The sequence below is a fragment of the Galeopterus variegatus genome, unplaced genomic scaffold, assembly GCF_000696425.1.
Source record: "Galeopterus variegatus unplaced genomic scaffold, G_variegatus-3.0.2 Scaffold905, whole genome shotgun sequence".
Lineage (NCBI taxonomy): Eukaryota > Metazoa > Chordata > Mammalia > Dermoptera > Cynocephalidae > Galeopterus > Galeopterus variegatus.
This window is the reverse complement of record NW_007727016.1, coordinates 463,805-475,790: the sequence shown is the minus strand read 5'-3', so window position 1 is coordinate 475,790 and position 11,986 is coordinate 463,805. Positions and strand designations below refer to the sequence as shown.

Genomic DNA, 11,986 nt, shown 5'->3' with positions numbered 1-11,986 from the left:
TAGATAGATAGATAGATAGATAGATAGATAGATAGATAGATAGATAGATAGATAGATAGATAGATAGATAGATAGATAGATAGATAGATAGATAGATAGATAGATAGATAGATAGATAGATGATAGATAGATAGATAGATAGATGTATATTGATCTCTCTCTCTCTCTCCACACACACACACACACACACACACACACACACACACAGAGTGTTTAACTGCCTGGTAAAATGGGATATATATAAACTTTGAAGTTCATGGTTTTTCAACATTTCCTTGAATGCCTGTCCTCCTATCCCCCTTATTTAAATAAAAAGGGATGGATTAATTTCTTTGTAACTAATCATTCAGTTGCTGCAGTATAATGTGATTAAAGAAGAAATAAAATGGACTTTACACTGAGAGATATTGGTTCAAAACTCACTAGCTCTGTAACTGTGAGATCTGAATTTGTTTCCTCCACAAAAGGAGTATAGTAAGTTCCACTTCACAACATTACTGGAAAGAACAAATGAGGTGATATAAAGTGCTAGGTGCATGTGAGGCACGTAGGAGCTGCTGATTCCCGTCCGTGTTCTTCACAGAATATTTCTTATGAAATATATTTTTAGTATTATAAGGGAGAAGCATTTGAATTAGATTTATCCAGCTGATATGTGTGCTTATTTATGTTTCTGATTCTCAGAGTTAGTAAACTAAATAATCAGAATCCTTGACATTACAGAATGGTGATTAGGTAACATTTATCTTTGTGATGTAAAACACTTACAAACATTTACTAATATGTAATGGCATGTCACAGCACAGAACTTCAAACTCTCATTTGGAGCAGAAGTCCACTGGTGACTGGCTGTCCTACTCCCCAGTTGGCGATGAGCACAAATAAGATCAGGCAGTAGATATAAGACTAAATTTGGTTATATCTCATTAGTGGCAGACTTTAAGGTCAAACAGTAAATTCTTAATTTAATTTCTCATCTTCCTGAAAAGGACAAAGAGTCTTATAGGCACCTTAGGTTGCAGCGGTTCTCTGAAGATATGAAAAAAAAGCTCTCACATTTTATTTTCAATGTGTGAAAGAGGATGGCAGAGCATGAAGACAGTGGGAACAAGAAAACTATCAGGAGTCCATGTCTCAGCTATTACCCTGAGTTTTGGTAATACCATATAATAACGGTAACTACATCAATTATTGTTTGCTGATATTTTTTATTGAGGTTTGCAGCTCATGATTTTACATGTGATTGTACAGAGCATTTAAGAAAAAAAAAAAAAAAAAGAAACGATGAAAAGGTTGTACAAGTGAAAAAATCCAAAAGCTTGAAATCTGGTAGGTGTATATGATAAGAATAATGCTAGGTGTAAATATAATCCTAAGAGACCAAAGCTGCAATAGCTATATTCTTGTTTCTAAAAAGTGATTTTTCTTATCAATGAGAAATAGCTCAAATAGTTGTTAGTTTTTAAAATAAACTGTTGTTTTTTAAAAAGTTAGGCTTAATGCTAGGCAAGGGGGAAAACAGTATGGAAAAAGTTCCAAATTGTCCGTCCATTTCCAATGCATTCACAGAAGCCAAATGAAGGGAAATCAACCTCACTCTACAAATCTTGATTTAATAGTTTACAGGCAGAGATCAGTGTTAGAATATACAAACAATATTTGTCTATAAATGAACACATTCTGACTGTGTACAGCTGTTTCAAGACATCACCTTGTATTACTTAGGATGGTAAAGGAAATCTTTATTCTCAAATGAGGCATGAAAACCAATTTTAAATGTTTTTTCCTCATCTTCCTTGATTCAAAATGTCATTCAAAACATAAGCCATTGTGACAACTTGAGACTCAAGGCATTAAAAAAAAATCACAGGACTAGGCAGAAGTTAGCATAAGAGGACATTCTGTCCTAGTCACTGTATCCTGAGTTCCAATCCCAAAGATCTCTCTACCAACTGTTAAAGAGTTGATGACACTCACAAATTTTGTCAAGCATCATTTGAGGTCAGTCAATATATTCCATTTTGGAATCAGGATCATTTTGCCTGTTTTATATTTGGAATAATCAGAGGAATTTCTAAACTTTAAAAACTATTTTAGGTCTGGATTTTACATATATTTCCTTAGCAATGTAGAGTAACATTTTGTAGTCTTGGGCCATTGAGACAAACTTAACTCCATTAAAATTTAAAATTCTCTGGCTTTGGACCAATGTAAATCTTTAATAACCTCTCCCTTAGATCGAAGAGTGAAGCATCCTCATTTTGAAATTATTCAGTCCGAATGACAATGTTTAAATTAGATCCTTAGAAGTCTGCTTTACTTTCCTATTTAAGGTTTTTCCTTTTGCATTCTAAAATGGAAGAAGCATTGGGAATACTTTTAGATACATTTGTACTATGGAGTATTTAGATAACCAACCATGTATACAATTGTCTGCAAAATTTTATGAATTGATTATAATAATTGAAGAGAAAGAGAACTTGAGAGTAATATTTTCAGTGTAGTTATTTGTTCAGTCTCAACATAATATTCATATATATATAATGAATTATCCTGTAATATAAATATTGCTGGGTTATGAGTTATTTTGTACAATGTACATAATTCTAATATTATATTAATGTTTATTAGAAAGATTCATAATAATGATCTAAAAGGTACAAAGCTACTAGTAGCATTAACTATGTTGGTGTACAATAGAGTCAGCAGATTAGAGAGTGAAGGTGAATTGAGGCAAAATACTTATATTTAAGAAATATTTATAAAATATTGATGTTTCCTTGAGACAAGGTCAAGCTAGACAAGAAATATTTAAACGTTATTAAAAATATTTAGTGTTTCCTGTGGAATTAGCAGGAGGAAATTATAATATGGGACACCCCACTTTTTTTTTTAGGACAATTTCATCTTTTTAATCAAATTTAAATGTTTTTTCCTTGTCTTTCTTTTCAGTAGCATTTGATACAGTATATAAGATTTTTATCATTATAAATGATTTCATTATTTTTCTCTAAAATACCTTTTTTTCTATAACTCTAACATAGGTCCTGCTACCTCACCATAAATTTACCAACTTCGTTCTACTCTTCTTCTGTTCATATTGTAGTTGAAAAGACTTGTTTATCTCAATAGAGTTTTTTTTTTTGTGTGTGTGTGTGTATAGTATTCCCTGACCTCTTCACATAAGTCAAAGTTCTTTCACGTGCCTTCCTAAAAATCATAGTCTGCATTTACCTTTGAAATACTGTAATGGGACACAAATTATGAAGTGAGCAAAATGCACTGATATGCTATTAAGGGAGAGAAAGAAACAACAAAATGTAGTTGAAATCAAAACATTTGAATGGTAACTTAAAGGTGCTAAATGTTAAAGAAGTGTTGACTTTAATTTTTTTCATAAGAAGGAATAGCAATAACTTTATTTCAAATGAGAATATGCAAAGCCATATTAATTACTTGTTTTATTGTAATAATGACAATGTTTGCAATATTGTAATCAAGCTCTTTCCTCTGCACAAATAAAAAAAAGGAATAAAAAGAATCAGAGTGTGTACAGGTGGAAGTTAAAGACTGATTTCCTTTTAAAATGAAGGGGAAGTAATCAGGGTTAATTGGTAAATAGGAAAGTTTCCTCGTATGGCCTAACCAGGAAAAAAGCAGCTACCAATACTTTTTAATTTCTACTAGTCTACAAATGCAAATTTAGATGTTGAATAATATTCTTTCAGATGGTTTAAGAAGGATATGTTTGCTGATTATAAAATTGAATTTACTTTTGGGATCCATTTAATCTATTTTATGAGCTCATAGAAGCTTCTTATATAGAATACTTTTGCTCAAAAATGCTTCTATAAGTTATTTTGCAATGTTGCTGCTTTGCTTTTGTGCTACCACTTTCCTAATTTATTGATGTGCAGAAATCTAACAAAGATATATTTAAAGTATTACTTAGAAATGCATACTAGTCATTTATGTGGTGAGTTATAATTGTGAATTACTAAAAATTAAATAATTAAATCTTCATACCTCGGTCGGCAATATACTGGGAAGTTCATACATATTATCTTATCTCAATATTTTTGTTAGAGAAGAAAGGACATTCCTGACAATAACTTCACATTTGCTCAAAACCAAATTAGGGTTTGGGGTTTTTTTTTTCACTCTTTAGATTTGAATTGATGAATTGTAGTTCTACAGTGGTTTTATTTTTTTCTTTCTTTTTTTTCAAAAATATTCTAAGCAGTAGCACTTTGGTACAGTATTGATGAACAACTTCTAAAAACTAACTATTCTTTCATTAATAGGGGATAATTATATATTAGCTTGGACATGATCTTTAGACAAACCAGAAACTATTTTTCCTGTCCCTTTCAGTCTCTACAATAATGCAGAAAGTCAGCCACTGAAATTTTTAATGTCGTTTATTAAGATAAGAAAACTAATGAATAAGTTTGAAAATGTGTGGGTTAAAAAGCTGAAGATATTGTCTAAAATTAAGTGTACGGATTCTTTATAAATGTTACTAATTCCCTTATATGCTTATCTCTATTATCATGAAAAGTTTTGACATACCAACTGCTAATATTAAAAAAAATTAAAAACCTAAATCTTAAAGGTCCATTCATCAATATGTCAACATTTTTAGATGACAATGGGGATTTTAAAAATAAAGATCATAAACCACATTTTAATATAGAGTCATTGTGAATGTTACAGGAAGTTAAGGTTATTTCCATTACCTGCTATTGATTATCACATTTTTCTGATTACTTTTACTTTAAGATAATTGTTCTCATGTCAGTTCTTTTTTGTAATTATGAGTATTTTAGCATAGTAACATATTATTCAACTCCAGTATGATTAATTTTAATAAAGTGGAAACAAGAAGGGATGCCCATAAAACTTAATTAGAATTCCAATCTATTTCTCTTTCACAAAATCTGGATTTCTCCACAAACATGATCAATTAGGAACATAGGCTGTACAACAACCCATCACTTTCAGAATCAACTAAACATGAGGTCCATTAGCTCGTGTCTTGATAAAGTATCATGTGAACTAGACTTTGAAGAGAAAAAAAAATTCAAGTGTGAAATGTTATAAAAATTTTATTTTCCTAAAAAGTAATAATCGGTTTGTTTCACTGTCATAACTTTTACTTTCAGCTGGCTAAATAATGTGCTATGTATGTGCAGTGTGTCTGTTTGATGTAAATTTACTTGTTGGAAAATCAGATAAACACATCAAAAATATGCAGATAAGTAGGTAACGAATGTCACAGGGAATTGAAAAATAAAGTCAACAAAAGGTGGTAGAAGGAAGAAAAAATTTTAAATTATTAATTCATCAGCAGTTCTACATAAAAATGCATGTGAAAAAAATTCAAGTTCGGCAATTCAACCCTTGTTAAATGTAAATAGTACTAAATGAATACATGTTAAATACACACAAAATTCTATTGAAATGTATACACTCATTTATCCACTGTTTTGTTTTTATTATAGTCACATAAAACTTGGGCGAACAATCTCTCCCTATGAAAATCTTTGGGATCTTAAGTCTCTCTGAAAGCACACCAATTACGATGTATGAGAGTTCAAAAATCTCATGCTTTCATCTTGATGCAATAGCCTGGTAGGAACTGATAGTAATGAATGTTCTTCTGCACCAGTTTATGTACTGAAGTGATCTTTCTTCAACTTGGTCTGTGTAGAGCTGGGGAGGCTACCTGCTTCAAATTTCCATATAATGAAACACAAAAGGTAATGGGCAGGGAGGTAGCAATATCCAAAAATCAGCATGCTGAATTGAGGTAGTTTCCTCATTATTTTATGAAACTTAACTTCTTACTGACAGAGTTGCTTTCATATAGATTACTGTTTGGTTGGCAAAATAAGCAAAAGTCCTCATAATCCACAGACCACTCTTGTGTTTCTGAAGTTACCTTAAGCATGTCAAGAAAGGAGTGTTTCATTGCCAAAGGTATTTTATGTATCAGGTGGATTAAACTCCTTTCAGGTGCTAACATTGCCATAGTGTGTTGTGAGAAAACTTAATCACTGTTAAAGTTTGTGATTCTCCTCCAACTTAAAGACAATCTGTAAACTTAAAAAATACTGTCAATTGACTAAAAAGTAATGATACATACAATATTTTGAGGTGATACGAAGGTTATGATGTACTCTGGCCCAGCACAAATTTTTTTTGTCATATATTTTCAAACTATATATAGGTTACTGGCCATTCTCTAAACTCCTTATCTACCTGGATTTAAGGTATTCAATTATAGATGGGTGGTGGTTAGATTTTTGCAAAAGAAATCTCCAAGATATAACATGCTACAAAAGAAATGATAATTTAGCAAATTCATTTTAGCTTTGCCCCAAGAGGGGCTCCAGGCTTGGACACTGCTGGCAAAGGATCTGAAGTAATTAGAGATCAAGAAAAGTTTCTTTGAAGGACTTTTTCTTCTATTTCCTCCATATATAAAGCAACAAAAAAATGCCACAAAAAATGTCTTATACTATCTTTATTAAATGGATATTCTCTTTGCCATGGTTCTTGCAGCTTTTAGTAAATTAAATGAATTTAAATTTTTAACATCAGAATGGAGCTTACAAAGGAGGAAAAAAAAATATGATCTTCCCTGCCCAAAACTCGATGTTTAAACCTCTGATTCAATCTAGCTTTTAAAATAAGCATTTTGACTGCAGCTGGTTTATAAATAATCACATAGTAACCTATCTGTTAACCTGCTCAAAAGTAAGCTATTATTTCAGCCAACATAAACATGCCCGTCCCATTTTTCTGATTTACTTTGTCTGCAAAAACTGTATGATTTTGTGCTTAGGTTATTCATCTAGTCAGGTTGGATTTCTTTTGCATGGCTCACTTGGGCCACAGAGGATTACCAAAGTTTATATATTGAAAAGAGAAGGAAAGAAAGGCGAGAAAAATGAAGAGAATAATTCATCATATAGTACATACATCAATACAATATCTTCTAAATCTCAATCAGTTGTTTATTGGTTGGCAAACAAGTTTCACTTTTACAACAAATATTAGTAATGAGGTCATCCAACTTTGAGACCATACAAAATGGATCATAAATTTTAAAAAAAAATTATATGTGCTGCTAATTTACTTCTTGTATTCCTACATTACTTAAAATCCTGTCAAATAAATAAATTTTCCTGTTAATAAACAGAAACTTTTTAAAAAAAATCACTTCAAAGTAATTTGACTTTTCAATTCTTACTACCAGGGAGTGAATTTCCTCTAAAAATTGGTAGTGCATGTGCCCACTTGGGGATCAGACTGAGCATTCAGCACTTTAACACCTATACCATTTTTCACATGCAGAAGCCCCACTAGTTCTATAGACACCTCTCGACTTCTAGAATCATAGCTACTGTCTTGGTGATGAACTGCTTGCCAAATATGCTTTGCATTACAACAGATGTGCCCTGTAAACATAAAAGTTTGTCCAGCTCTAATCTGCAAAAATGCTGTTGGAAATATTTTGACTGAATAAAGATATATAGTGAGGGAAGGAAGTCTAATTTTATTTATTTTATTTATTTTTTTGTAAAAAATAATTTGTTTGCATTACTAGAAAATGATTCTTATAAAGTGATAGTTTCATTTATTTATTTTTTGCCAGGTGAAATTTTAAAGGAAAAAAAAAAAAAAAAAGGAAGAAAGAAAAGAAAGAAGAAAGGAAGGAAACTTTGCTCTCTTACTGGTAGACAAACTTGCAAGACCAGCACGAAAGAAAAAGAAAACTTTTTTTTTTCCCACTACATTAACAGGACTCAAATTCTGGAGGAACAGAAAGCAGACTATATGTGCAATGCTAGTATCTGTACATTACATAGAAATTGTTCAATTTTTTTCTGCCATTAGTTTTATCGTCAGTTAATACAGCAAATCATAAAATATGCATTTAGCATATAATTCTAGAATTCCCCTCCATTTCATTATTAATTTTGTTGTTTTATTTTGTACTCCACAGCTATCCCTGCTGTGATAAATTCAGGTTGTGAGTGACCAAAACCACTATGTGATACAGTTTTGCTTTGTTTTTATGTTTGTGCAGCACTCCAATCTAGATGCAGCATTGTTACTAATTTCGAACAATTGTTCTGGCCTTTCAAAAATCAGGTCCTTGTAATCATAGTAACAGAGCATCAGAGATGTTAAAACAAACACAACATAACTCAACAAGGCCACAATGAGTGCCATTTTCTTCATATCTCGTTCATTAACATAATGAAGTCTCCATCTGAGGGGGAAAGGACAGGAAAGGATAGGGCACAGGGGAATTTCAGCAGTTATCTTTCTCCCCTGGGCTGACCTAAAAATCCCAATTAAAAAAAAGGAAAAGGAAAAAAGAAAAAGTCTGAGAGTTTGTATGTGTCTTTCGAGAACAGCATAGAGATTTAGGAGGACACATATTATTACCACCGCTTATATCAACTCGGAACAGTCAACAAGGTGTTAGCAGTTTTGTTGGTTTAAATTTCTGCGTCATCTTCTATAGACTAGTGACCAAATGCGCAGGTCCTTTTGAACTTCCCTCTGGAGGGGTCCCGTCTTTGTTTGGAGGAACGATGAATCCATCGCTGCTGCCACGCCCTAGCTGGTAGTAAGCGTGCAGCTGATGGACGTGGTTTCTGGAGCCCAGGTTTGGCATGCTTTTGTAGTAAACATCTTCGGCATCACCACATTTGGCCGGCGGGGGTTCGGTCTGGGTGCTGGTGGTAACGCTCTCTGTGGCCACCACACCAGCCAGCGCTGGCATGCTGGTGTAGAGAGAGTCCCTGTGGGGTGACTGGAGATCTTCTGTGTGCTCGTTGGTTAGCAAAGGGAAAAAGCTCTCACTATGGTCTTGGGGGATCCGCCTTCTGGTATAATGGTGTGGCTGGTGGTTCTCTGTGGAGTAAACTCTTGGGGGCAGCAAAGGAGCATCGGATTCCTCATGAATGAGTTCCAGGCCCAAGCTCTCCTCATGGTTAAAGGAGGTGGCATCATCCAGGACAATGGCATCATCTTCACTCCCACTGCCGAGGTTATTCACCAGCTTGTTCATCAGATTCCTGTTCTGTTCGCTGGAGCGCTCGTGGTTGTTCAGGTAAGAAGGGATATAGTTGGAAGTGAGTTCCTTCAAAATCTTTTTCTCTAGGGCTGTCTCGTTATGGTTATAGCCACGGTCTATGATTTGCACACAGTTGCTCAGGTATTCACCGCTGGCGATGCTGTAACTATTGCCATGGTTACCATTCAGTGGTAGAGTATCCATGACACTTGTATCCCTGGCATTGTTCAGAAGCCCCTCTGAAAAAGATTACAAGACACTATGACATTTATATCCAAAAGGCCATAGAACACACACACAAACACAAAAGCAAAAACATTCGACTATGAAATATGTATAAATTGCTAGCCTTTTTACTTAAATATAAGATGTTTGAAAGAAACAAAAAGTATTCTTAAAAGAAAAAAAGAACCTGTAAATTATAAATCTGCAATTTCCACACAAACATCGCCTTACATTATTTGAAGTATATTTGGTTAAAACTTGGACAAAATAAAGCAAAATTTTGGTGTAGTTATTCATAGCTTTCAATTTATACACATCAAAGTCAATTAAATAATTCATTACCTTTCATTTTACGTCTTAACATTAAAATAGCTATAATATTAACATAATTCATGTGTGGTACTTTGAACATACTGGTTAAAAGTAAAAGAAACAATTTCTAATAATTTGATATATAATTTTGGAAGATAATCGCTACACACAAAACCACAGAAGGATTATGTTAAATTTGTCAGAATGATGAAGTTATGAAATAATGCTTAGTCAAATAAATGGTAAGTCAAAATAATTTACACAAAGGAACTTTCAAAACAAAAGTATTTGGATTTACTTTCTAGTTTTTTTTCTGCTATAAGCACTTTGGTTATTATTATATATTAACCCATTAGTGATTGTTTAGGGTCATTAGGTAATACTATAAAAGAACATGCAAAGACACAGAGATCTGATTCCTAAAAACATATTGTCAGTATTAACATTACCATATATAATGAGTGATGACTTTGTGTGCATATTAAACTTTGGGTTTAAAATAGGATAAACATTTTATTCTGGTAAGAACAATTGCAGTGAAATAAATTTGACCACATATTTCTTCAAGGTTTTTGCATTCCCTTGAAAGAACAGAAATCCAAGAATCTGAATAGTTTAATAATCACTTCAAATGCAACCATGAAAGAAAAAAACACAAACATTTAACCAATATTGGTAAATAAAAAAGGATATTTCTTTACAGAAAAGTTAATTGAAGAATTCTATTAAACTTCGCAATACATTGCTAACTTGTGAAAATATAGCATTCATTCTATATCTGTGATGCAGGTATGTTTAAACTAGTTCATTGCAGGTTGAAATGAAGTATCTCAAATACATCAATTTTTATGTGGACTCTGATGCATACTCTGTATTCAGATAACACAGTTTTTTAAAAAAAGCAATGCATAAAATGCTTTAATAAGCAGTCATCACAGACATAGGGTGAAACAATTTATTTTCATGTTATAAGGTATCTTCTAGACAAATCCACAATGTTAAGAAAAAAATAAAGGTAAATGCTTTTTAAAGTGTTGTATGTAATGGGTGATTGCTGTTGGACAGGCTGCAATGGTATGCTTGATGGTAATGGTTGGTGGCTGATGCATTGAAACGTGTTTATTATTTCTGTTGTCAATGCATTAGGTATGGGCTGAAAACAGCCATAATAAAATAAAGTATGTTGCACTATGACACATTTTTATGATGGAATGTACTAATAAAAATTAAAAGCTTATGAATTACTTAGCAAAAATAAATGCTTAATTTAAAAACAATTTAACTCACAGAAACATTACATGAGACTTAACTACGTTGATTATGTGACGATAAAAGAATCAGACAACAAAAGCGTCTAAACTCTGTTAACATATAAGTCAATTTATAGGCTCTTTCACTTTTAAATTGTGAGATGAACTGTTTTTAATAACTACATCATCTATATGTGATGCAATAAAAGTGAACTAAAAAAAATTACATTTGATATGCAATGTTTAGCTTTACTCCCATACTTGTCTCTCTGTAGGGCTCTAAACGACAGCATGAAGAAAAGGAAAGAAAAAACAACAAGTAAGCTTACAGCGACAGTAGAAGAAACATGAGTAAAAAGCAAATTGATGATATGCAGAAAAAAGAGTCAAAGGAAATAATTTCCACTGCCCCAAAATTCATGAATCTGTGTTACATGGTTTATCATAATTAAAAATACTGAAATGTTAGTCGGAAAATAAGAAACCCCCCCTTAACACATGCTAATATAATGAGTCTTTAATAAGCATTTCTACAGTTTGTAAATTTCAAACAGATACAAAGTTTTTTAAAAATTAAGTTATCACACAAACCAAGGAGAGTAAAAACTCGAGGGCAAGCCATGACTATTTCCACCACCATATTTCAATGTTATATATGTGTGTGTGTATGTTAGAACACACCTGCTCCTAAGAATGTTATTTAATTTTTAAACTTTTGACTAAAATGATAAAAAAATCTTTAGCTTGTATATGGAGAGAAAATCAGAGTTGGAGGTTTTCATAATTAAGTTCTTTTTTTTACCCTATGCATCACATTCTTTTCCTGCACAAAGCTTATTTTTCCCTGCTATTCCTCTACAAATGTTTGTTATTATATGTAAACGAAAGTTATCAATACTGTCATTCTGGAGCTCATATTCAAAAGTTGTTCAACTAGGGAGAAACAAAAGGTTAAATCCATTTATTATTCTGTATCAAGAAAATGTGAGGGGGAAAAACACCACCATCAATATCAGGTTTTCTTCTGGATTGTATGCAATCAAACATTTTGAGAGTTGATTCTTTAAAAACAACCCTAGCATAATTACATTTTTATGAAAAA

General features: G+C 32.4%; 1 protein-coding gene across 1 annotated transcript in view; it reads right to left on the bottom strand.

Moving 5' to 3' along the window:
- Nucleotides 1–1,593: 1,593 nt before the first annotated feature.
- LPHN3 (latrophilin 3) overlaps nt 1,594–11,986 on the bottom strand; it is a 291,801-nt gene continuing 281,408 nt past the window's right edge. The window contains exon 18 of the mRNA XM_008573340.1: nt 1,594–9,336. Coding sequence (XP_008571562.1) covers nt 8,537–9,336 — 800 coding nt within the window. The 3' untranslated portion in view covers nt 1,594–8,536. The remainder of the gene's footprint in view (nt 9,337–11,986) is intronic.